General features: G+C 54.9%; 10 protein-coding genes across 10 annotated transcripts; 7 read left to right on the forward strand and 3 right to left on the reverse strand.

The window, feature by feature from the left end:
* Positions 1-136: 136 nt before the first annotated feature.
* On the forward strand, positions 137-3,567 carry GLOTRDRAFT_81698 (beta-glucan synthesis-associated). The gene is made up of 8 exons (XM_007872323.1): positions 137-496; positions 545-1,104; positions 1,155-1,386; positions 1,437-1,467; positions 1,526-2,130; positions 2,185-2,212; positions 2,272-2,422; positions 2,485-3,567. The coding sequence occupies exons 1-8, from the start codon at positions 272-274 to the stop codon at positions 2,573-2,575; spliced, it is 1,923 nt and encodes a 640-aa protein (XP_007870514.1). The 5' UTR covers positions 137-271; the 3' UTR covers positions 2,576-3,567.
* GLOTRDRAFT_123333 (uncharacterized protein) lies at positions 2,985-5,729 on the reverse strand (the record flags this gene model as incomplete). Its single annotated transcript, XM_007872324.1, has 1 exon — positions 2,985-5,729. The coding sequence occupies one exon, from the start codon at positions 5,727-5,729 to the stop codon at positions 2,985-2,987; it is 2,745 nt and encodes a 914-aa protein (XP_007870515.1).
* A 562-nt stretch (positions 5,730-6,291) lies between these two features.
* GLOTRDRAFT_81701 (Mur ligase) lies at positions 6,292-8,132 on the forward strand. Its single transcript, XM_007872325.1, has one exon. The coding sequence runs from the start codon at positions 6,356-6,358 to the stop codon at positions 7,880-7,882; it is 1,527 nt and encodes a 508-aa protein (XP_007870516.1). The 5' UTR covers positions 6,292-6,355; the 3' UTR covers positions 7,883-8,132.
* Positions 8,133-8,496: 364 nt separating this feature from the next.
* GLOTRDRAFT_141216 (uncharacterized protein) lies at positions 8,497-12,536 on the forward strand. The gene is made up of 13 exons (XM_007872326.1): positions 8,497-9,350; positions 9,425-9,721; positions 9,776-9,860; positions 9,913-10,042; positions 10,106-10,333; positions 10,389-10,487; positions 10,535-10,648; positions 10,704-10,799; positions 10,852-10,941; positions 10,993-11,616; positions 11,669-11,807; positions 11,859-11,957; positions 12,011-12,536. Exons 1-13 carry the CDS (start codon positions 8,553-8,555, stop codon positions 12,335-12,337), a joined length of 3,126 nt encoding a protein of 1,041 aa, XP_007870517.1. The 5' UTR covers positions 8,497-8,552; the 3' UTR covers positions 12,338-12,536.
* GLOTRDRAFT_112550 (uncharacterized protein) lies at positions 12,500-13,172 on the reverse strand. The gene has a single exon (XM_007872327.1). The coding sequence runs from the start codon at positions 12,902-12,904 to the stop codon at positions 12,542-12,544; it is 363 nt and encodes a 120-aa protein (XP_007870518.1). The 5' UTR covers positions 12,905-13,172; the 3' UTR covers positions 12,500-12,541.
* Positions 13,150-14,454, reverse strand: GLOTRDRAFT_123335 (uncharacterized protein; the record flags this gene model as incomplete). Its single annotated transcript, XM_007872328.1, has 4 exons — positions 14,134-14,454; positions 13,561-14,079; positions 13,268-13,502; positions 13,150-13,203 (listed from the first exon to the last, which is right to left on the reverse strand). Exons 1-4 carry the CDS (start codon positions 14,289-14,291, stop codon positions 13,150-13,152), a joined length of 966 nt encoding a protein of 321 aa, XP_007870519.1. The 5' UTR covers positions 14,292-14,454.
* Positions 14,455-15,539: 1,085 nt separating this feature from the next.
* Positions 15,540-17,208, forward strand: GLOTRDRAFT_49681 (P-loop containing nucleoside triphosphate hydrolase protein; the record flags this gene model as incomplete). The annotated part of the gene is made up of 8 exons (XM_007872211.1): positions 15,540-15,806; positions 15,862-15,964; positions 16,018-16,029; positions 16,092-16,197; positions 16,258-16,487; positions 16,543-16,592; positions 16,669-16,908; positions 16,972-17,208. The coding sequence occupies 8 exons, from the start codon at positions 15,540-15,542 to the stop codon at positions 17,206-17,208; spliced, it is 1,245 nt and encodes a 414-aa protein (XP_007870402.1).
* Positions 17,209-17,278: 70 nt separating this feature from the next.
* Positions 17,279-18,180, forward strand: GLOTRDRAFT_49654 (uncharacterized protein; the record flags this gene model as incomplete). The annotated part of the gene is made up of 3 exons (XM_007872210.1): positions 17,279-17,814; positions 17,868-17,964; positions 18,022-18,180. The coding sequence occupies 3 exons, from the start codon at positions 17,279-17,281 to the stop codon at positions 18,178-18,180; spliced, it is 792 nt and encodes a 263-aa protein (XP_007870401.1).
* Positions 18,181-19,253: 1,073 nt separating this feature from the next.
* Positions 19,254-20,058, forward strand: GLOTRDRAFT_49503 (uncharacterized protein; the record flags this gene model as incomplete). The annotated part of the gene is made up of 4 exons (XM_007872204.1): positions 19,254-19,553; positions 19,610-19,748; positions 19,803-19,858; positions 19,915-20,058. 4 exons carry the CDS (start codon positions 19,254-19,256, stop codon positions 20,056-20,058), a joined length of 639 nt encoding a protein of 212 aa, XP_007870395.1.
* A 412-nt stretch (positions 20,059-20,470) lies between these two features.
* GLOTRDRAFT_133405 (uncharacterized protein) lies at positions 20,471-24,571 on the forward strand (the record flags this gene model as incomplete). The annotated part of the gene is made up of 14 exons (XM_007872329.1): positions 20,471-20,560; positions 20,622-20,773; positions 20,827-20,931; positions 21,100-21,222; positions 21,304-21,427; positions 21,481-21,657; positions 21,699-21,858; positions 21,919-22,185; positions 22,244-22,936; positions 22,990-23,055; positions 23,104-23,253; positions 23,307-23,408; positions 23,462-23,947; positions 23,997-24,571. The coding sequence occupies 14 exons, from the start codon at positions 20,471-20,473 to the stop codon at positions 24,569-24,571; spliced, it is 3,270 nt and encodes a 1,089-aa protein (XP_007870520.1).
* Positions 24,572-24,973: the final 402 nt, after the last annotated feature.

Raw genomic sequence — 24,973 nt, forward strand, 5'->3', positions numbered from 1 at the left:
TTGTCGCGTTATCTCCGGCAGAGCATTACATATCCCCGTTCTATTTCTTTACTTGCCTCGCGGCGACATATCAACGCTCCACCACGGTCTGAAGGTGCCGGGCAGCCACCGTTACGAGTGACGTGACGAGGGTACAGCCCAGAGGAAATACGCCGCACTGCGCGTGTCTCAGCGCTCCGAGTGGGAACTGGAACGAAGGCGTTCGTTTTGGTTCACTACTGTCGTCGTCGTACACGCCGTCTCCCTCCTTTCTCCTGCAGTTCCGGCCGTTATGTCTCGACAGCCACGACAAATGCCGCCATCGAGCGCATACTACGCCGTCCCGCAAAGTCCTGGGCCACGCTCGGCGCAGGGCTACCATTCACAATACAGCACTTCGCGACACCCGACGCGAACGCCGTCAGCGAGCAGCAATGCGGGGAATGTTAATGGGCGGGGTGATATGGCGCAGGAGGTAGCGACGGGTGCGATCGGTGCTGGCTATGGCCCTTACTCAGTGAGTTTGGTTCGACCCTGCACGGGACGATGGCGCTAACTGCAACAGCATACACCCATGACGAACGGTGGGTACAATGCCTCCCGTTTTAGCGCCGCGCCTTCAGAAGTTTCAACAACAACCGCTGGCGACAAGTCGACGGCGCCCTTAGCGGGAACAAGCAACACCGTTCCAGCATATTTGTGGGACACAAAAGATCCAGACCTGGACGACGCATTACACAACCCTGATCCCATACGGGATGCCGCCCTCGATCGCTCGTTTACACTCTTCTCTGCCCGAGGATGGGCCAACGCTGGTACCCTTTTCATTCTGGCTGGCGGCATCATCGCTCTCTTTGCCGGCTATCCCATCGCTGCCTACTACAATCGCGCACAGCTCACCGCTGTCGGTTACAACTATGGCGGGATCAACGGCTCCGGCCAGATTGCCGACTTACCAGGAATGCCATCGCTCATTGACCCAGAAACTCCTCAGAGTGCATACGCATACACAGGGACGGACGGCAAATCGTACAAGTTGGTATTCAGCGACGAATTCAACACCGATGGGCGGACGTTTTACCCGGGTGACGATCCATACTGGGAAGCGGTAGACCTTCATTACTGGCAAGTCCATATCGTCATTGTTTAGGAGCTTGCCACTAACGCCCCAAAAGGCCCACCGGTGACCTCGAGTGGTACAGCCCAGACGCAATCACAACGCAAGACGGCAAACTCGTTATCACCCTGAGCGAGTTGAACAACCACGATCTGAATTTCCAGAGTGGCATGTTGCAGGGGTGGAACAAGTTCTGCTTCACCACGGGTTACGTTGAGGTATCTATCAGCATGCCTGGAAGCCCCAGTGCACCTGGTCTGTGGCCTGGTGCATGGACTATGGGGAATCTGGTATGTAATGCCTGATATGCATATCGTCGTAATACTCACCCGTGACTCAGGGACGGGCAGGTTACGGTGCTACTACCGATGGTGCGTGCTCGGTTGGGAATCGAAGTCAGCTTGTTCATAGCTGACATCAATATAACAGGTACATGGCCGTACAGCTATGACAGTTGCGACCTCGGTACTTTCCCCAACCAAACCGCTAAGGACGGCACTCCCGCTGCTGCCGCCACTGGCGGCAATGACGGCGGGCCGCTCTCTTACCTTCCAGGCCAGCGTGTCTCCGCGTGTACATGCCCAGGCTCCGACCACCCCGGCCCCAGCGTTAACAAGGGCCGCAACGCACCCGAGATCGATATCATCGAGACGCAGATCGACACGACCGTGATGCGCGGAGAGGTTTCCCAGTCGTTCCAGACTGCGCCTTACAACCTCAAGTACCAATTTCAGGACCAGCCACCGGCGACGACGATCTACGACTCGTCGATCACGCAGTTCAACACGTACAAGGGCGGGCCATTCCAGCAGGCGATGTCGGCGGTGACGTACATCGACTCGACGTACTATGGCGGAGGGGACGGAGCGTATGCGCCTTATGGGTTTGAGTGGTGGTCAGACCCGAACAATCGGAATGATGGGTATATTACGTGGTTCAGCAACGGGCAGAAGACGTGGACGTTGACGGCTGCAAGTATCGGGCCTGATTCGCAGTCGGAGGTCAGCCAGAGGATTATCCCCGAGGAGCCTATGGTCTGTGTTGTTTTGTGTTCTTCGTTGACAATCAGCCCTGACTGTTACGCATAGTATTTGATCCTCAACTTGGGCATGTCTCGTACGTATCCATGCGTCCTGTGATGCGCGCTTGTTGACTGATGACATGAATGTCTATAGCACAATTCCAGCCTGCTGATTATAAGCATCTTGTTTTCCCGAGCAAGATGTACTTCGACTACGTCCGCGTATATCAGCGGGAGGATGTCGACCCGAAATCAGGGATTGGCTGCTCGCCCAAGAGCCACCCCACGGAGGATTACATCCAGGAGTATGTAGTCACAAGCGCCTCGGTGTACTATGATACTGATCAGGCCTCTTCTTGTGTTGCAGACATCTGAACGCGTACTCAAATCCCAACCTGACAACATGGGAGCAAGCAGGATACACCTTCCCTCGAAACTCACTATACGACGGCTGCTAAGCCCTTGCATCTGCTTTCATTTCGCATTGCTTGTTTCGAACGCACGGACTTGTACTCCTATCTACTTTCTTTCGTAATACACTCACCCACGACCACCGACACGACTCCTGCCGTCATACCTATTCTCCACTGTCGATACCAATCATCTCGCCGCCTTGGTTTAGGCAGTGCGTCGTGCTCATGATTTGCTACTCGATCTCGTTGTACATACCACGATAGTCCGGACAGACATTAGCTAGATGTGTAAATCACAACCTCTTGTTCCCGTTCCACATGCTTTACAATACGATGGGACTAGTCTTCGGAATTCTTACTCACGTTGATGTAGGCATGCCCTGACGAAATGTGCGATTGAATTACAAGTCTGCTTTGGCATTATGCTCTGTATAGTACGTAAAGTCTATCTCGTTCAGCTTTGGGGAAGGACATCGGGCGCCTTGGGCCGCCACGTCCCCACCCTATGAGTCTCGCTCAGTCCCAACAACTCCACCATCTCCTTAGCTCGCCCCTGCGTCATGCGCCCCAGGACCACTTCCTGACGCGTTCGGTTCGCGATCCTGAATCGCAAGCCGACGTGCTGGTAGTCTTCCCATTCAGCCCTTCCCCTGAGCAGCATCCTCCAGAACTCAAAGGCCAACTCTGCAGACTCGGCCTTCAGAGAGGCATTCACGCAGAGCTTACCAGTGTTGGGCGTCGGAAGATAGCTCTGGTGCCTGCTGGCCCTTATCATCTTCATGACCGCGTTGAGGTTGCTTCTGAGTCGCTCGGGCGGATCGGAGTTCATGCTTTGTGTGACGCTCGCATGTATACCCGCGGTCACTCCTTTCATCGAGATGCCCACATCGAGATCGGCCGCCAGGCCCAGCAGCCAGTCGACGAGCTCCAAATCGCCCGCGGCCATTCCGGCGCTCATAACCGTCCCAAAGGTGACCCCGTCCGGCCGGAGGCCTTTCTTCACCATCGCGTCCACGACTCGGGCAGCAGCTCGGACGTTGTGCTTGGCAAGCATCGTGAGAGCCACGTTGACGTCGTATGTGTCAGGAATCTCTTGCCGCTTTATCATTATCTTGAAGATATCAAAACCTTCAGCGCTCTGGCCGAGACGGAAGTGAATGCGAGCAAGGGCGTTGAGATGAAGATGATCAGCCTTCTCAAGAGGTTCCAAGTGCTGACGGAAGCTCTCAGCGACGTGCTGCGCAAAAGCCTTGAAATCCTCGTGACGGGATTCTCGATATTTAATCTGCTCCAAAGTCTGATCCTGAGAGTTCGTCTTCGGGGCAGATCCACCTAGGCGCAATTCGGAGGACGACGGGGCAGCGCTTAACCCTCGGAGACGACTTTTAAGATCTTTCGTCCTCTTTGCCTCTTTGTCCGCCAGGTTCACGAACAAACTCACCATTCGGACAGCCACCGGTGGGCTTCCAGAAACAGCCCCTGTGTCCGAACTACGCCGTTGCTGGACAAATTTGGTTGATAGATCCCCTGACGGCAGAATATCTTCGGCGTACCGATCCCAAAGTTTCCGCGCAGCAGAGGCGAACCCATTGGACGCCGCTATGGATATCACATCAGCACGGACATGAACAGGAAGGTCCTCCGGCGAGTCTGCAATTTGCTGGACAAGCTTCCGAGCATAATCCATGTTCTTAACCTTGAGCGTGAGATGGCGCAGGAGCCAGCGTACTACGCGTCCATCCGGGGGTGGGTACGCGTGCTTTGCTAGGTTTCCGGATCTCTGAGTAACGCCATACATCTCCACGGCGGCATCAGCGGCGGTGTCATTGGTCGCGTCATCCTTGGCCGCCAGCCGTAGCTCGCCCGCCTGCAGGTAGATTCTGGATACGAAGTAGTCTGAGAGAGGGAGGTCAGGCGTCGTGCGGGTGATGAAAAGCGAGGCTAGTCGCTGGGCTGCTATGAGACAATCAACTGTAGGCTTTTCGAGGAGCTTCTCCAAGAGTTCTTCAGTAATCGTCCTGATCTCTTCATTCAGCACAGAGTATGACTGTATCAGATCCGCCATGAAGGGGACGGCGCGTATCCGCCATTGCCATTGCAAGCAAGCCTTGACGAGGGCGGAGAGCACAATAAGACGGAAATCCTTGGATTTGTCGTATATCCCCTCAGCGTGTTGGATGGCATTCCTAGGTATGAAAGACAGGACGACAAGTCGCTGAAAAATATCAAGAGCAACATCGTGGTGTTCCAAAGTGATGTAAGCCCGGACAAGCGTGAATAGCTTCTCAACTGCGAGGGGAGGCTGATAATTAACGGCGACCTGCCGCTTATGAGGCCCTTCAGTCAATGTTGGATCTCCGCGAGCCGTACTGGCGTGCTTCATGAGGAGCTCGATGAACCGTAGCGCAACGGGAGCGTAGGGAGAATAGGCATGGGCCACGTTCAGATGGGTAGCAAGGAGCGCTTCCATGACACGGTTCAAGGCGTTTTGGGAGAGGGCTCCATGCTGACCAGCGTCTACCCAGGCATCGAACAGCGCCAAAACAGTGGCATGCTTGAGGAGACCGTCTTCTGAGAACATCGTAAGGAATTTGGATATGGTCTCACAGCGAGCCTCCTTGTCAACCTTCCCTTTGTCTCCTTCATACCATTCCAATAGGTCTCTCGAAATATCATCCAAAGTATCCAGGCGACCAAGCTCGGCGGCCATCTTGGCTGCCTGGATGAACACAGCGCGGGGGAGGGTAGATAGGCGCAGTCGATCGACTCCACGATAGTATAGGTATATGGTGAGGCTTTTTTCACGGCGATCGGGGTCGCGAGTGTGGTCGCGCCGGAGGATTTCGTGCACCTTTGCTTCCGATGCCTCCGGCAAAGCCCTGACAGAGTCCCCACTGGACTCTGTCGTCTCGACGTTCGAGTCGGAGCTAATGTCAGGAGAAGCACTGAATTGCGGTATACGGGACGGGGATACGGGCGCGATAGCCTTCGAGGGCTCAGAGTGCTCGCCGGAAAGACTGAAGACTGACGTGAGGTTTGAAATGACTTTCTGCGTGTCCAACACGGACTCGGACGACGGGGCTTGGCCAACCAGCTTCCTGGGACGTCCGCGAGGTCGCTTTGCAACGGGTTCCGGCGGGTCTTTCCTTGAGGCTTCAAGGGTGGATTCGACTTTCTTGAGCAAAGCCTCGGTATCCATCTGGGGTCGTAAGACGGCTCCCCGCTTACGAGTCCGTTTGGGCACTGAACCAATACCTCCATCCGCATCACGAGGGCTGCTTTCATCCACCTTCTGGAGTCGTTTCGTTTGTGCTGCTGCTGCAAAACCACGGCGATCAAGGAACAACAAATGCGGCTCAGTAATAGATGCTCTCAGTAGTGAGCGACGGCAAAGGAACATAAGTTAGCTGGATGCATGCCGTCAGTGTCCATACCAAACGCTGCAATCGCACGGAACTGACCACATGCCGCTGAGAATTAGGTTGTATAGTACTTTTGAGCCAGAGAAAACTAGTAGGGTCCCAGTCAGCACGGCGCCGTTGGCACGGACGCTCGAGACAATGGTGGGGGAAGGGTTCAACGTAGTAGAAAGGCAGCTCGTCAATAAGCCTCTTACATTATTTTAGGTTGGGTGGGTAAAAATTAGCTCAATATTATAACATAATTATGGTGGCTTCCCGTTTTCGACTTGCTTATTTCATGCTCGGACGGCCATGGTGGTCGTACCGATCTCGTTTTCTATGGCATAGAGGGTCCTTTCGAAACTCATTCACGCAGACATACGTTTTCTGCATTCACCGAGGATACACTACGAGGCCACCCACCATGTCGATCGACCTCTCATTAGACCGGATTCGCAAGCTACTGTCCCATCTGCCTCGGTATACCCGCCCTACAGTACACATAGCGGGTACCAATGGAAAAGGCAGTGTGTCCTCCCTCGTCTCCTCGATATTGCATGCGACTGTGCCGCCCCTAAAGGTCGGGAGGTTTAACAGCCCTCACCTGGTCTCCGTCCACGATTCTATTGCAGTCAATAACGAACCCATCTCCCCCGCAACGTACACCTCTGCCAAGGAACTTGTGGAGGAGACAGACAGGAAGCATGATATCGGTTCGAGCAGTTTTGAGCTGCTGACGTCCACGGCTCTCCTCATCTTTGAGCAGGAGCGAGTGGATGTGGTGGTACTGGAAGTGGGAATGGGCGGGCGGCTGGACGCGACCAATGTCGTACCAGACGAATGCGTTATTGCGTCTGCTCTGACCGCGGTGGACCTAGACCACCAGGCTTTCCTGGGCTCTACTGTGGCTGAGATCGCGAAGGAGAAAGCGGCTATTGCCAGGCCAGGTAAGCCGTTCGTGCTCGGTCCTCAGAAATACCCCGAGGTACAGGACGTGGTGAAGGAGGTTGTTGCGACAGCCGGAGGTCAGCTAATTCATGCTTCGCCGGCCTCCTCGAGGACTTGGGATAACGAGTTTGACGGTCCTGGCCCCGCCATTATATCCCTCTCGCAGGAAACCTTTGCGGGGCCGTCTCCTACGCCCATACAGATGTCGCTACCTTGTTTCTCCGAGCCATTGCGTGCTGTACTTCCTCTGCACGGCGAGCACCAATTGTCGAATCTTGGTGTAGCACTGAATATCATCTCTGCTTTGATCACCTGCCCGTGCGACGAGACATCCGTTCGTCCTCTCCAGCTCAAGCAGAGACTGACGCCGTCCGCTATATCTCGTGGTGTCCGATCCGTTTCCTGGCCTGGAAGACTCTCGTTCCACCGCGTCCGAGTACCGCTGACGGAAGACAACCGGTCTGCCAGGCCCTTGACCATATTAGCCGATGGTGCACACAATCCCGCTTCTTCTGCTACCTTAGCGGCGTATGTATCCTCACTGATACCTGCGGCTCCTAGAACTAGACCGGCTGCGTCGGTGCGAGAAATTTCTCTCACCTATATACTCGCTCTTTCCCACTCACCGCCGAAGACGCCTCTTCAAACCCTCGCTCCTTTGCTGCCGCCTACTGTACCCCAGCCTGAGGATTCGCGGCCCGTGAAGCTTAAGGTGCAGATTGCCGTCCTCCGGTTTTCTCCTCCCGATGGCATGCCGTGGATCAACTCCGTCCCGCCCTCTGTCCTGCGAGAGACTGTTTCCACTCTGGTACCTGACGCGGAGGTGTGGTGTGCGCCTGAGGACGCTCAGGATCCGACCCAGCTCCTCGCTGCTTTGCAGTGGGCTGCGAAGCAAACTGAGGAGGCCGATGAAAGCCTGGTGGTGTTGGCTGGGAGCTTGTACCTTGTGGCCGACTTCTACAGGTTGATCAGGGCGGGGAGACTTGGGGGTGCGACGATTTAGATCTCAGTTCTGGTAAGAGGTTACTCAAGGACCAGGCTACGGTGCTCTCATCCATCGAGGGCCATTGCGTCAATCCGCGATCATTTCATGTAAATTCCGTCTGCTCAACCAGAGTAAAGTGGCATTTATGTTGCTCATGATATATAACTAGAGTAGCGTGCCACATGATTCAACTATTATCGTAGCTCGTATCTCTGGTAGGGAATGCTGCTCGACGCTAGTAAATTCATTGTAGACAATTTGTAGTGGAAGTCCGGTCATTCTCGTTCTCGGTTAGATTTGTGGACGTCCGACGTGAGTCGCGCCCTCATAATTGAGTTCGGCAGCAATATCTCCCGCATGTCAGTACCGACCTGTAATTCTACATCTGCACCTGCACTTTCCGCTCCTTGCACGCATTTACATGTCCACGCCGAACATCACGAGTGCAGATCGCCAGGGGATTCACAAATTGCACGCTGTGGCCGACGGTATTGCTACTAGCCGGAGGGACGCGTCGAGCTCTGCGACTAATGGGACAGGGTATGTGGCGGGTTCTCCATTGCGAAGAGCTTGTGGGTCGTTTCTGAACGAGTTGCCTTGTGTTGTGTGCGCCTTTTCATGCGTTCTCGACAGATCTTGGAAGAACAAGCCTACCCCGATCCCTGTACCGAACAGATATCCCCCTGTCATGAATTCCGATCCGTACAGTGGACGTATGCAGGACAACTTGCACAACTCGCGGGTCAAGGTCCCTCGAAATCCTGCGGCGTTTGCCAAGATGTGGCAGAATCAGCGTACGTCCTCCCGTGAAGCAGGCCCCTCCTCTCCCAAGCGACGAAAGATTAATCTGAATCAAGACGTCCCGGAAGGTTATGCTACTGGTTCGTCGTCGACAAAACGTGGCCAACGTTCTCGGCAATCCCTGCCCAGCGGGACCAAGGGTGATACTCCCTCAACTTCGCCTAGGACGCGGAAGAAACCGTCTCGCGCTACGGTAATACCGATTATAGACCTGATGGACGTGGACCAAGAAGAAGAGGATGTCGGTGAACGAGTTACCACTGGTGTTAGAGCCATGAGCCCTTCTTCTCCGGATCCTCTCAACATCATAGACAAGCACACGCCCCACCCCTTCGACATCGAAGAGCCAGTTGCTGGTCCCAGCAGTCGGCCCACGTCTCGTTCTGGAAGGAGTGTGGCTTCTGACGGCCCCAGTACAAGTCGACTTCGAGCAAAACACTCGGGGCAGCAGAAGCCAGAGGTTGTGAATGTTGACGAGGACCCTTCGGACCCTATCGAGGTTGACGAGATACCCATCGTGAACAAGAGTAAATCCACCTCGAAGGGTGACGGCTTGGATCTGAAATTAAAAGGCAATACGAAAAACAAGGCGGCCTTGTTTGAAGGGTCACATCCTCCTCCTCATGTCGACCTACGTGCCAAGGTACCAGGATACCGGAAGCAGGCCATGAAAGCCGGTAGAGCGGTAAGATTCGTCCTCTATATCCCAGGTTTGGCCTGAGTGACCAGCTTCGGCTGACGAACTGAACTTCATCTTAGCAGTTGACGTTCAAACCCGTTCCAGCCGGACGTGATTCTAATTGCGGTTCCTCTGCCAGGCCACCGTCATCTGGTTCTAGCAAGCCGATACACCGGCTGTCTGAAGATATTGAGCTGCCAATCGAAGCGTGGGCTCTCGGCTGCGTTGTTTATCGACAGGAGGACTTAGAGCAGGGATCCTTCATTTTCCACTATGACACCAGCGCCCCTACGATCACTGTGAAAATGGCAGGTATAGGTGCTCCACCTCTGCCATTCCAACGCTTCCGCGTTGGGAGAGCATTCTCCTCAATGACAGTAAGTCTAGGTCTCTCTTCAGGGGAAAGATTCTAATGATGTCCCTATTCCCAGTACGAGATCAATGGACAGCATCCTATAATCCAGTTCAGGACCTTTCGGGAGGACTCGTTACCGGAAGCTGACGGATTCAATCCAGGTCCATATTTCCCCTTATAAGGTGGTGTCCGTTGACTGATGGTTTTCCACAGGCTCGTCGCGGGTCGATGGACGTGTAACATTCAAGTTCAGTACCACGGACAGCGATTGGAAACGTACGAATTACCAGTTTATTATTTCCAATCTACGCGAGAACTTGGAGGGTAAGCCGGACCAGGTAACGTACGTATGACGAGCTCGCCTATTATCAATCTGTGTTTCCGTGTGATAAAGCGGTATTTGCAGCCAGGCTGGTGCCAAAGCTGTATGGGAGGAAGTTCAACGGTCGGCTGAGTTATTCTCTCTGCAAGCACGGCGGCAGAAGGCTGCAGGCTCGATTCCTGGTACCCCTGAGTTATCGGCAGTGACCAGGGAAGCTTCCAGGCGCCGTTCAGCGTCTCAGCTCGAACTCGATCGTTCCACGAATGGTGACTCTGTGAAGCCTTCCGGTCCCCCAAAACCTCGACCTGCATAGTATGTCCTGGACACCGGCTCCCTCCACAATACTTTTACTGAACATGTCCTTTAGCAAAGGCTACGAGGCGAGCACAGAACCACCAACTCGTAGATCCACAAGGTCGTCATTATCTGGTCGACCCGACTCACCTGTTCTGGATCCTGACGAACTGTACGCCTATTTGATCTACAACTGCAACTGTGCTAATAGTCCGTCAGCATACTGGTGTATCCGCCATCTGGTACCGGAGCGGTAAATATCACCCGGTCTGACCTTTTGCGTCTGCAGCCAGGCGAATTCCTCAATGATACTTTGATAGAGTTCGGATTGAAGTGGGCATACTTTTAGGGTCTCTCTGCTATCGGCTGGCTAACTTGTGCGGTATAGACTATGGGTTAACGAGCTTCGAGAGCGGGATCCTGAGTTAGCGGATCAGATCCACGTGTTCAGTTCTTTCTTTTACAAGAAGCTCAACACCAGGAAGTAAAGTCTGTTACTTTGGTTGTATATGCGCCCGTTTGACATCAGTATCAAGCCGCGAGGAGGGATACCAAAGTGTTCGCAAATGGACATCGAAGTTCGACCTATTCAGGAAGAAATATATCATCGTACCTATCAATGAGAAGTGAGTACTTCTCGCTATGTACTCATTGTAGCGATGTTTACCGGTGGTCAGTCTGCATTGGTACCTTGCTGTGATTTACGAGCCTGAACATGTTCTCCGCCCACCCATGGAACATCCGAAAGCAAACACTCGATCGCAAAAGGCGGACGAGAGAGGTGCAACGGAAGAGACAGGCACCACGGAAGCTCCAGAAGCTAACAGAGCCGCTTCTCCATCGAACATCTCTGAGAGTATTTCGGGGTTGTCTTCCGCCACTCAAGGTGACGAAGAGGCAGTCGCGAAACATCTACTCTCCGGTCGACGGTCCCGCTCAGTTACTGATTCTGTCGCTGGTGCGCCTGAACAGAGTGAAGTAGGGGATTCTGCGGGCAGTACTGGGCCCATTGACATCGATGAGGACGACAGAGAGATCCCGCGGTCATCTTCTTTGACTCCGATAGGGTCCGATATGGAGATGGAGACCGCATCGAATGGAGCACCCCGATCAAGTACACCTAGGGCTGCTGCTGATACATCCAAAGTCTCTGGTGTGCCTCCCTCCCAGTTTTACTCGTCCGCGTCAAAGAAGGGGAAGCAAAGGGCGCCCCCTACACCGTTTCCCATGGATATTGTACCAGAGGCTGGTGCGGAGACGGATGAAATCGGAGAGCCGCCAGCTGTTGATGGACGACCGACGTACGTACATTATGTTTTCGGGTTGATTACGACGGTAACCTCGCTGCTACAGAACATACATCTTCACTTTGGATTCCCTCAATGCTAGCCATAAGCAAGTCATCAACGTTCTCACTCGCTACCTGGCTTGGGAGGCAAAGGACAAGAAGGGCCTCGAGGAAAGCAGTCCGGCAGTTGGTTTGCAAGCCCATGTATGTCCGCTCAACTGTGCACCTGGAAGCGTTACTGAGCAGCTGCTGTAGGTGCCACTCCAGCCAAATTACTGTGACTGTGGGCTGTATCTCCTACACTTTGCGAAAACCTTCATGAAGGATCCTAGCCGGATATCTCGCCTCATATGCGTAAGTGCGCACCCTCCTTGGCCGAGTTGCCATTTAAAGGACTATGTATGCAGTCTCGGAAAAAGGGCACAGACACGGAGCGCAAAGCGGACTGGGACGCCGAGAACGTCGGCGCGTTCAGGGAAGAGCTGTCGCTGCGGATATTGCAGCTCTCCGAGGAGTGGAAGAAGGACCGCGCGGCGAAGGAGGAGGAGCGCAAGCGGCTGGCGGGCGCGGAGAAGCCTGCGAGCGGGGGTGTGTCTGCCGCGGACGGGTCGGACGACGACATCGTGCTGGAGGACGTGCGTCCGGCGAGGACGCCCCGCGGGGTGAAGCGGAAGGAGAGGGGGGAGGCGGACGGGCCTGCCCTGCGTATTCGTGGAGGGCGCTGCTCGCCTTGAAGTCAGGGACACATGGGGCGTCGACAGTGCGATTACTATAGTGCATACAGAAGCTAATGCGCGCCTTAATGCATTCATTCTGGTCTCCTGAGGGGCAGGGGCTGTTTCTTCATGGCATTGTCACTTGGCACTTTGCACACCCATGTCATTTCTAGAACGCAACGACGCATTCACGCAAGCATCGTTCTTTGTATGTATAACCTCTCATTGTTGTAAGTACACATTTTGGCGACGCTGGGGATCCCCGTCGTGGACAATCATCGTAAGTACACGCAAAAACTGAACATCCAGATTCCGAAGCAAGCAAGCCAGCAGGCGAAGATGTATAATGCAGGGGTGGGTATTAATTACACACGGCATGCAATATCCGAAGGAGAAACAAGCATACCGCGAATGCAAATGCGAAGGGTACACGGTGATTAGCGGGGATGCGTAAGGGGTATGTGAGTGGATGAGAGTGAGTGAGTGATCCAACAAGCGGCGGCGGAAGTGAAGCAAGAGTTCCGTGGGCGCGTAACCTGAGCCAAGAGCGAAAACGAGACCGCGAAAGGAGAGCAGGGGGGGCATGGGGGTCAGTGGGTGGGTGCGAGGGTATCGGGATCCTGAGTGTGCGTTCTTGGTTAGGTTGGGTGGGTGAGGGGGATAAATACGCGGCGTGAAATGAGGGGACGGGACTGCGCCCGGGCGAGCGCGTCCCAGCGGAGGTGGGTTCCGCGAGCGTTCCGATTCCGTATTCCAGTAGTGTCCTATCCTGTCTTGTCTAGGTTATAAGTTATGTAACTCTTAATGCAGATTCGACATCCGATTGAGGTTCAGCCGTCTGCGATGGCCCGCCGCACTCCCGTTCCCGCTGGCACTTGCCACGGCTGTGGGGAACACGAGCGCGTGCAGGCCGTCCGCGCGCTTCGCGACGGTGTGCGTCGGGCTGACGTGCGGGCTGCTCGACGCGGCGGGGACGCCGGCGCTCGCGGGGAGCGCGCTCGAGGTGGCGGCCTCGTTCGCGGAGCCGCCGATGGCCTTGGGCGCGGTATGCCCGGGCTTGTTGTGCGAGACGTACCAGCCGAGCCCGATGGCGCCCGCGATGACGATGAGGATGGTGACGGCGACGACCCAGACCCAGCGGGACAAGCGCGAGGTGCCGTTCTGCGTCTTCTTGAGCCAGAAGCTGGGGTGAGATGTGAGTGTCTGCCTATCCGAGACGGGGGAGGAGATCAGAGACGCACCTCTCTTTCGTGTCCGACTTGGCGACCATGCTGAAGCGCCGCCAGAAGTCGTCGCCGGGTGCGCCGCGGCGGGGGAGCGTCGTGTCCTCCGAGTTGCCGCGGATGATGCCCGGGCGCAGCTGGCTCGTCTCGAACTTGACCCCGCCGGCGTCGTCCCCGCTCGCCTTGCGCGGGCGCGCGAACACGGGCGTGATGGGCGTCATCGGGGGCTGCAGCGGGTGCGGCGTGCTGGGGACGGCGATGGGCGCGGGCGGGGGGATGACGACGCGCGGGCCGGGGCCGACCTCGGACATCTCGCGGGACGCGGCGGGCGCGGGGCGCGCGAGGAGCTGCGCGGGCGTGGGCGCGGCGTAGCCCGGCTTGGGCTGGGCGATGGGCGCGGAGGGGGCGACGGCGTGCGCGTTCTGGAAGGGGTTGCGCGGGTCGTCGTCGTCGTCGTCGACGGCGCCGTTCATGAGGCCTGCGCCGAGCGCGCCGACGCCCGAGTCGCGGTTGCCGCGCTCGAGGTAGTTGTCGTATCTGGATGCGCGGTAAGAAGATAGGCGGCTGTGAGATGGTCAGGGAGGGGCGTACACGTTGTAAGCGGACGAGCGGGCGTTGGGGTCGGCGGGCTGCTGCCTGACCCTGCGCTGCGGCTGCGGCTGCTGGTCAAAGTATTCGTCGGGTTCGTCTGTGGCAAAGGGAGGCTTGCCCGCGAGGGGCGGGTTCGGGTAGTGAATGGGACCGGCCATTTACGCAGCGTTTGTGAGTCGGTCGAGCGACAGTCTGGACTGGAATACAAGAATTGGTTTATTGGAGAGAAAAGAGCGAAATAAAAGAGAATGGAAGCCTCGAAAGTCAAGGCAAAGAGCAGAGCCAGCGGGCAGCGAGGTGACCTGGCCGGGCGGAAATTACGAGCTGCGAGGGCGAGGACCGTGGGTATAAGAGCAGCCCCGAAAGTAGCAACCGGCTAAAACAGTCGCGCTGCCGTCCGCCAATCAGCGACAACGCAACGCTCGATCGAAACGAGGGCGGTTTCCATTTTCAAGAACCACGCTATCGGAGTGCCTTTGACGCTCTGTCCGCCGCTATACCCAACGTCGAACAACGCAGCCAGCCCGCTCTCATCGTCGTTGACCGCATGCGATACGAGCGAATCATGATGGGGATGATTGCCCGAACACCGCTATGGACTAGGCAATGTCAATGGTTCTCATTGGTACTAGTCCAGCCGTAACAGGTCCAAGTATACACTGGAGTGTAATTATAGGCCTTTCAGCTTTCACGGGTTCGTAGTCAGTATTCCATGCAAGAGCAAACGCCAAAGGATCTGTTCAATCCATTACAAACAGCCTCATCTGCTCGCGGTGCTCAAGTCCCAACAGCCGTACTGAACCAGGCTGCTCATCTGTTCCTGAGATACTCGTGTCAATGTCGGCGAAATGCACGAGCAATCAATCATTGACGCATAATCATGATGTCCACACGCAGATCCATCCAAAGGCAGATCATCAGTTGCGCGGGATTTGCGCGGGCTCGAGCTCAGGTTACTCGCTACCGACGTCAACTGCCCACATGGGTTCCGAGTTCGGACGGAAGATCAAAGACACTTTGTTAGCTCCCGACCAACTCCCGACTCAAACTCATTTGCGATGCTCGTCGACTGGCAAGGGACGTTTACTCAATGGAAGGGAAGGTTATTGTGCAGACAGATCGCAGAGTCAAGGACAGCTCAAGGGAAGGCACGACAGCTGCAGATAAACCAGAGTTTTTAGGTTCTGAACCCCGGATTCTTGGAGACAATTGTGCGGCAGTTGGAAGGGACTGCAAAGACTGTAAATTAGACTCGGAAAGACAAAGTTGGCGGTGATTCTCGCACTTCAGCGTTCTGACTCGAGGGTGAAGCTGACGCGCCGGCACGTGATTCCTCAATACCGATCGACGCGTGACACCGCGCGCCGTCACGCGTACTACATCCTATTTCTGCTCCCACTACCACCATGGCCGCCAAGCGCAGGGTCGCCGACTCCAGCGACGAAGAGGGGGACTACTCGCCCGACGTCACCCCCGCGAAGAAGGCGAAGCGCGAAGATACGGAGCAGCCTCAGTCGAGGAAAGGCAAGGCAAAGGCAAGACAAGAAGAGAGCGACGAGGAGGACGAGGAGGAGGTGAAGGAGGAGGAGGGCGAGGATGCGGATAAGAAGTTCGAGGAGGAGAATGAGGATGCGATACGTGCTGCTGTGCAGCGCAAGAGCCGGCATCAGGGGGTGCGTGTTGACACATACCAGGGCGTGTGGGAGCGACTGATTGACTGCGGTGTAGGGTGTTGCCGAGATGGGCATCATCGAGTCGCTGGAGATGCACCAGTTCATGTGCCATAAGTACCTGACCTTCTCGTTTGGTCCGCAAGTCAACTTCATTATCGGTATGCTGCTTCGATCGCCGTTCCCCACAGGGGCTAACACACATTTTTCGCAGGTCACAACGGAAGTGCGTATTCTGTTGTCTTGTTTTCGTATCTTTAGTGTAGGAGTAACCCCCATCCCCCGCAGGCGGCAAGAGCGCCGTCCTCTCAGCCATAACAGTCGCCCTCGGCGGAAAAGCCACATCCACGGGCCGCGGCTCAGGCCTCAAGTCTTTCATCCGCGAAGGCCAGCCGTACGCTCGTCTCCCTTGCTCCTTCCCTTCTACCCTCACTAATCCTCACTTGCGCGCCAGGGTCTCCGAGGTGTCGATCTCGCTGAAGAACCAGGGCGAGGAGGCGTACAAGCCCGAGCTGTACGGGAAGAGCATCGTGATCACGCGCCGGTTCACGAAGGAGGGCAGCTCGTCGTACAAGATCAAGAGCAAGGATGGGCGCGTCGTGTCGACGAAGCGCGAGGAGCTGGCGGCGATTTGCGATCATATGAATATACAGGTGGATAATCCGATGAATGTATTGACGCAAGGTGCGTGTGGATTTGGCTTCTGGTGCTAAGGGGAGGGCTGAGGGGGGTGGTGTAGATTCTGCGAGGCAGTTTTTGAGTGCTTCGCATCCGGCTGATAAGTACCGAGTGAGTGAAGCGTTCTCGCCGAGTAAATCAGTGGCAGCACGCCACTGACTATTTCCACCTTAACAATCTATTGCAGTTCTTCCTGAAGGGCACCCAGCTGCAGCAGCTCAGCGACGAGTACGACACGTGCCTCGAGAACATCTCCTCGACGGCGAAGGTACTGCAGAGCAGGAAGGAGGGCATGTCGGACTTACGGCAAGCATTCAAGGAGGCGAGCGCGAAGTTCGAGGAGGCGTCGAAGGCACGGGAGCAGAAGCACAAGGCCGATGAGCTGAAGAAGGAGCTCGCGTGGGCGCACGTCGCTGCGAAAGAGGAGGTGCGGCTTCGAATTCTATATCATTTATACTGCAACTGTCATTAAACGCTGAATTTCATACAGGAAATGAAGAAGAAAATCGGGGAGCACGAGAAGCTCAAGCGGCGGCTGGAGAAGCTCCAGGCGGAGATGGACTCTGCTGAGATGGCGTTCCGCGCGGCGAGCGAGCAGGTCACGTTGTTGGAGTCGCAGATTGCGGAGCTGGGCGATATGGACGATTTGAATTCCCGCAAGGCGGAGCTGGAGGAACAGCTGAAGGGCAACAGGAAGAAGATCAGCGAGTTCAAGGTCAGTGATTGAGTTTTCGTCGAAGTTCCTGATCAGCTCAATGCGCTCTGCATAGGAACAAGAGAAGAAGATGAGCGATAGTATGAACGCGACGAATCGCCTGATCGAGAACTACACCAAGCGGATCGCGGACGAGACGGAGAAGCTCGAGCAGCACACGCAGGCGAAGCGCGACGAGGTCGACCGCAAGCTAAAGGACGCACAGCAGGAGCTGCGCGACGCGGAGAAGGAGCTCGCGGACGTGCGTACAGAGAAACAGGCGAAGCACGCGGAGATGCAGCGCCTGGCCGCGGACGGCGAGCAGGCGGAGAAGGCGCGCGAGGACGCGAAGAAGGCGATCATGGACGCGCAGGCGGCGACGGCGAACGCAAGGCAGCAGGAGGATAATGCGCTCGCGGTGTATGGGAATAATATGAAGCAGGTGCTGGAGATGGTGCAGCGGACGCAGTGGAAGGGCCAGCCGCCTGTCGGCCCGCTGGGCACGTATGTGAAGGTGAAGGACCCCAAGCGGTGGGGAGAGGTGCTGAGGATGCAGCTCGGGGGACATATGTCTGCTTTCGCGGTTACGGATGCGAGGGACCGGCCGGTGCTGAAGAGGATCTTGAATCAGACGGGGAAGTGAGTATATGGCTGATGCTGGTGGGCGTGCTGGTGTTGACTGGCTTTTCTAGTGCTGGAACCACGATCCTGATCTCTGAGGTCGATATGTTCGACTTCAGCCATGGAGAGCCGCCGTCCAACGTCCTGACCGTACTTCGTGCACTCGACGTGAGTAGCATATGGTTAACCCTGTATTCATGGTGCTGAACGCGAGAATCGCACCAGATCTCCGACCCATATGTGCTGCGTCTCCTCGTCAATGCTCACAATATCGAGAGAACCGTGCTCGCCGAGGACCGCGCAGAGGGTGATAGGATCTTGAAAAGTCTCCGTAGCGGAGTTGCTTGGACGAGGGACACGTACCGGGTCCAGAGATACGGGTAAGTGTTACTTCCGCCTGACTGCCTTGGACATGGTCTCATAGTTTTGATTAGGGAGGGTGGTGGCCAGTCCATCCCGCTGGGCCACTTGCAACCCACGGACCGCAGGCGCCACATGTTCACTGGGCTCGATGCTGCATCGCGGATTGCGTTAGTATCTTTTCTTCCTTGCTCTTGTTGAGAGATCCTTACTCTATCTTTCAGTGAGCTTGAGAGTCTAGTGAGGCAAGAAGAGCAGAAATATAATGATGCCCAGAAGAAGCTGAGAGATCTTCGGACCGCCCACAATGAGTGCAAGGCGGCAATGGATGACCTAATTGTGCGTGCATCATGCACTGGTTAAGAGAACAAAGCCGCTGATACATCTTATATTTTTGTAGAAGCGGGAGAGGGTGCTACATGGCAGAGTGTCCGACCTGAAGCTCCAGGTTGGCAGCCTCCAGAGTGAGATTAGCGAAGACTTGCCTACCGCCATTGGTGTTCTGCAAAGCGCCAAAGATGTTCGTGGCCGTCCTCAATGTGGCTGTCGAGGATATCTGACCATGGCATTAGGAAGCCGAGGTCGAGAAGGAGAACATCAAGACTCAGTTCACAAACGTGGCAAAGCAGAAGGCGGACCTTGATGCAGCCCAGAAGCCTCTTCTCACGGAGCTGAATGAGATCAAGCAAAAGTTGCGCGATTTCCAGGGTCAGCGTCAGGCGATTCAGGTACGCGGTTCTTTCCTTGAGTTGCGTGTAGGAAACCCATTTTCTTCTAGAACAAAATCGACGAAGCCGTGATCAACCGGATTGACCAGCAGAAGAACAAGCAGTATTATCAGAGGAAGATTGAAGACGAGACTGCCAAGGTGAACGAGGCGGATGAACTGGCTAAGACCTTAGTTGAGGAGTTCGAGGTGAGCATGTTCTGTTACCGGAATCCTAAGGAAGCCACTCAGATTAGTACAGTCTTGGACCGCAAAAGCGGCGGAGTACTGCGCACGGGTAGAGAACCCGCGCAAGGTAGATATCGTCCAGCGCAACCTCGATTCGGTCCAGGCGGCATTGAAGGAGCGGGAAAAGAAGTCAGTATTTCGCATGAAGCAGGGGTTCACATTACTGACCATTTGTATTAGGCACGGTGCCAGCGTGGAAGAGATGACTATCGAAGTCAACAAGAAAAGGGCCGAATTGAACAGCGCCGAGAAAGAAATAAAGCAGTTGACGGCACTCAACAAGGTTCTCAAGGCGTCTCTTGTTATTCGGCTGGCGAAGTGGCACGAGTTCCGTCGGCATATCGCTCTACGCTGCAAAGTCGTCTTCCAGTATCACTTATCGAACCGCGGGTACTACGGGAAAGTATTGTTTGACCACCAGAATGGCACTCTCCAACTAAAGGTATGTTCATATCGTGAATACCAAATTTGCTTCTTTGAGTTCATGTATCGCTTTAGGTTCAAACCGACGATCAAGCAGGCACGCAGACGAGAGACAAAGACCCTCGCTCACTCAGTGGAGGAGAGAAGTCGTTCTCGACCATCTGCTTGCTTCTGTCACTCTGGGAGGCTATTGGCTGTCCTATCAGATGTCTTGGTACGTCTATACATATCAATATGTGTCGACAGTATCTGATACTTGTAACACCAGACGAGTTCGATGTATTCATGGACGCCGTCAACCGTAGGATCAGTATGAAGATGATGGTATGCCTTTCACTCCACGCTGGCTGCCTGTATGCTGAATATTCCCTTCTCGCCAGATCGACACCGCGAACTCGTCAGATGGCAAACAATACATTCTCATCACACCTCAGGATATGAACAACGTCGCGGTCACCAATACGGTCCGCGTACACCGAATGTCTGATCCGGAGCGTGGTCAGGGTGTCTTGGCCTTCAGCTAGGCCGTCTGTCGCCACATTATCATGGTCGAAGGGAAGAATTTCTTTACGGTAAAATGCTGCCTAATCAACCTTACAATTCATCTTATGTACTGTACACTGGTCGCTTGCAAGCATTTTGCTTTCTGTCGCTTTAGGTGAACCGAATTGTTTCTCAGTCCCATGTCCGAGTCAACCATGGGCGAGCAACGGTCGCGTCCGCACTGAAGACGCGCTAATTAGCGGATCGCGTCGGTCACGAAGCGCGTGCCAGGGGTGCGATCAGTCACGACGCGTTATTTGAGCGTGTTGTGGCGTGTTCAACTCTGGCGGGGAACAAGGCTGCCCATCATCCCCGCATTGGCGCCTTCGCCTTGTCGTTCACCATTTCTTTTCCTCTTCTCTCGGCCGTGTACTTCTAGACTAACAACATACTATGAACCCACCACAACCTCCATCGGAAGCAACAGATATTTTTTCTATCTCAGACCAGGTCCTAGCAGAGAAGTTTCAGTTCATCGAGGAGGTGCGTGCCTTGAAGCGTGCGATTGGCAGTTCGAATGTTGATATCGACCGGTATATTGCAGATTGGCTTTGGCAACTGGGGGAGTGTGTGGTTATGCCGGCCAAGGGAGGACCCTTCCGTAGAAGTTCACGAGAGCCTGCAGCATGCCAAGGTAGCGGTGAAGTTAGTTCACCGGTCCAAGACACCTACCACTGCTGCTCGCGTTAAGTCACTGTGAGTGCAGACAGCTACTAGCGCCCCAGGCAATTATTCACGTCGTTCTACAGATGGAACGAAATGAAGATCGTACGAACACTGAGGGAGGACGGCCATCCCTCCATCATCCCTTTCTATTCATTCATTATTACACCCTCATATGCCATGATCACCATGTAAGTCGCTATTCCTCTAGCAACGACGTTTCCGGATTTCGTGCCCTCGAAGCGATATGCCGTGTCTCGCGGATCACCGCCGCCGCACGATGCTTATTCGCCTCCAACATGCGTCATTAGCATTTAACCCGAGTCCGACCGTTGCTAATCAATCCGGTATCAATACAGGGCATATCATCCTCGCCTCATCCCGGTTGAAGTTCCTGAGCACCATGCTCGCGAATGGTTTCGCCTGCTCCTCTCTGGCGTTGAATTTCTGCACAAACGTGGCGTCGTCCATAATGACATCAAGTACGTGTCCCGATCTCATCATAGCCTCCCCACGTGTATCAATTCCCCCTCAACCTGATGCGCTAATGCGGACCATTATAGGCCTGCCAACATTCTACTGTCAAAACAGAATGTGCCTGTCCTAGTTGACTTCGGTTTTGCCGAGCGGTACGACGTGGAGTCGCCTACCGCATTTCATAGCAATCTTGCGTATGGCACGCCGGAGGTACACGTCTCGCTACGAATCTTTTACGTTCTCTAATAATCATCCCACGGCAGTACTTATCGCCTGAACGAGCTCGGGGACTCCCTCATGATACGCGCAAATCCGATATTTGGGCACTCGGCGTCACATTCTTTGAGATTTTGGTTGGCCGGACGCCCTTTGAATACACAGAAGGGGAGCAGTTCTCCACCAAGGCAGATTTGGAGAAATATTGGGCACGAACGGCAAGTGTCTGAGGCTATTCTGCAGCCCTCAGCTAATCGATCTACAGATGAAGGGCAAATGGATCGGGACATGGAAAATGTCCAAGGCCATGGAGCGACTTCTGAAGAGGATGGTACTGCCCAACGCGGATCTGAGATGCACATCCTCAGATGCAATTGAGGATCCTTACTGGACTAAGGATCCTGACCTGCCAGCCTCTACTCACAGTTTGTCATATATTTCTCGTATGTCGCAGGCACCTCTCTCAACGAGTTCGTCATTTCCAGAGAAGACCGCGAGTGGCCATGTTCGCTCACCGTCCCTTGCCGACATCATGTCTCCGTTTTCTACCCGCGGACGATCCGCCAGCAGAGAGCGCAAGCGCAAAAGCGCCAAGGGAGAGGACGGGCAGAACATCAAGCACCGATATCTTGACAGTCCACCAGGACTTGATGACACGAACCTCGCGAAGGTGCGGCAGGAGCTCGCGCCTGCTCGTGCAGCAGCTCAGCATAAAAGGTCGCGGTCGCAGTCTAAGTTGCGTGTTCTGAGAGGTGAGTGTCGACCTTGTCTCGAGAAAATAGGAGCGACTATATTGATGCCTTCATTTAGACCTACCTCAACCGCCAGGTGCTTCCAAGTCGCGAGTACCCGTTGTCAAGATTGCGGCGGACCTCTCACCCATCAAGGGCTCGCCGCCGACTACGCCTCAAGAGAAGGCGGCTCACTCCGCTACGGCGAAGGAACCCAAAGCAAAGAAGGAAAATGCAGTCCCTCGGTCTCATGGAACCACGCCACCGGCTCGGAAACCAGCTGGACCTCGCGCACCTCTCTCCCCAACCGGTGGGCTCGCTGTGAAGAGCACTTCACCGCTCAATCGACAAGCATCGTCCGTCGGAGCCTTGCCCCATGAGAAGAAGGCCAAGGCCAAGGTTACACATCAGCCCGCAAGCAGGGTGCTCGGGGATGTAACTGAATCAAATAGGAAGAACGAGAATATCAATAAGTCTACCGGCAGCGCCGGGAGCGAGAAGGTCTCGCAAAGGGTTAGGGAGTGGGAGCGGGAGAGGCAGAGGTTGAGGGAAATGGAACGGATGAGGGAGAAGGATCAGGAGAGTGACGCCGAGAATGTGGAGCCTGAAAAGCCAAAACACCCGGCGAAGGAGAAGGTCAAGTTCGAGAAAGAGAGTGGTATGGAGAAAGAGACTCGTGCTCAGGTCGTTACCATCCCGAGCAGTCGCAAAGCCTCCGCGAGCACCGGCGAAAGTTCTCCCAGCGGTTGGCATAATGTCTTGGATCTCAAAGGTACCGCATTACTGAACCATTGCCTTCAGATTGGAATCATAATCCTGGCGCAGCTGGATCACGCTCTCCGCAGGATTCGGGCCTCAACGCCCTGAAGCAGAACTTGAGGATGTCAATCGGTATGCAGACAACTATTGCGGATAGACACGAGTCTGAACTCTGTCCAGACAAAACTGTGCGATCGGCGAAGTCTTCAGTTCTGGCTCTCGGGCGAATCTCTACCCCAGCGCTGACCTTGTCCGGATCGGGAGAAGGCGTCGAAGAGAGTGGGTCCACCATTAGTCGGGAATCCTGGGAGGATGCAGTCATGAGGGAAGGTGCGTTTCCTCAAATACGGATTAAGGGTATAAATGCTGATGGTCCCCGCTAGCTAATTGTACACTTCCTGCCGTCCGTGAGGCCATCAGAAATGAGAAAGTGGGAGCTGACAACCAGGTCGACCGGATGACGATCTGGATGCGGAACGTGGAAAGTAAGTTGTTTTTGAGTTCGATCCAGTGTCCGGATATTGATCCTCTCCTATAGGGGTGGTGGAGGAGACTCGGCAGAACTTCGCAACAACGCAGGTCCTGCCTCCGGTCCCGCTTGCTCCGGCTAGCAAGTCACGCAGCTCTACATCGAAGCCCGGACGTTTGCCACGGAAGGTGCTTCCAGCAAACAAGATATTCGCTCTGGGAGACTGTGAGGACGAGTCGATGGATCGGACATGGTCCTCAGTCTCACCCTCTCGTCATTCGTCTCCCGCAAAGACAGTCATGAGTCAGACGGTTCCCACTATCCCATCTGAGAAGTCTAGCACAGCTATCGAAGCCAAACCAGAGGTAGAGACTAGGAGTCCTCCGAGACAGCGTGCCGCGACGCTTCTCTCCCGCTCTCCCGAGACCAAATCCAAGCCAATCCTGGACCTGGACCAAGGCTCGCCATCTAAACGCAAGGAGAAGTCCCGCTCTCACAACGATCTTCTGAGACCTATTAGTCCTATTGATCAACTGCAGTTTGAGATAGAGCAGCGTACGTTCCCTCATTCTTGGTGGACGAACACTACTGATGTGTGGAATAGGCATCATGCCGAGTCCCCCTTTGCGACTGTCAGCATTGCTGGACAGTAGCCTATTCATTGCAGCACCGGCCACTCCGAAGTTGGACCCAACTGCCGTGCCGCATATTACTTTAAACGAGGAATGCGGAGAGCCCGACGACCTAGCTGCTTCCCCTTATCATGTCGAGCCGTACCCAGCCCGTCAGCCCCCCATGGACTCCGGAAGTCCTATTGACAGCCCCACAAGGCGGCACGTCGAAGGGGTATACGACCGTTTCCTCATGGCCACCACGGGTGTCAAGAGGGTCGGACGTGGCTATCAGTCGGACAACAACAAGCCTCTCGGTCACATTGCGCCGCGACACACTACGGCACCCAAGCGTGACCACTCATTCTTCCTGACCACTCGTCGCGCGATGCCTCCTCCGATCTCTAGTGATGATCTCAGGAGGGCCGCGTCCGCGGATGAACTTGGCTTTGTGTCTCAGAGCCCCAGGTCATCGGAAGAAGAGGGCAAAAATGCCGTTCGCCTGATGGGTACTCTCAAAGCGATCGTCACTGGCAAACAATCTCGGCGTGCTTCGAGACTCGGCTGAATTTCAACTCGCGTTCACCTTCTCCTTCTGCATCAAGCCCAGGACGATCTCACCGTTGTTCCCTCCCTTGCACTGCTTTCATCGTTATACACTTCATCTTCCACCTGCTTCCATCTTATATAATGCTCGGATTGGTCATTGCATTTTTTATCGCTGTCGCATTGCTGTCTATTTGCTTTGTCTCTGCTGTTATGATCTGTCCCCCACGAATGATTAATGTCCTCACGCTGTCCTGCTAATCGATTCTCTTCTGTGCTTACGTCTCGTTTACGTTTTAACGCACTTACGATGCTGTGCATGTATACTACCACGTCGCTTACGCTTGATGGATCTTTTTGCGATTCCCATATGTCTGAGACCCTGAGGAAGTGCAGGCATGGGACGTCCGATATGAATCGGAAA

The sequence above is a fragment of the Gloeophyllum trabeum genome (genome assembly GCF_000344685.1).
Source record: "Gloeophyllum trabeum ATCC 11539 unplaced genomic scaffold GLOTRscaffold_00017, whole genome shotgun sequence".
Classification (NCBI taxonomy): domain Eukaryota; kingdom Fungi; phylum Basidiomycota; class Agaricomycetes; order Gloeophyllales; family Gloeophyllaceae; genus Gloeophyllum; species Gloeophyllum trabeum.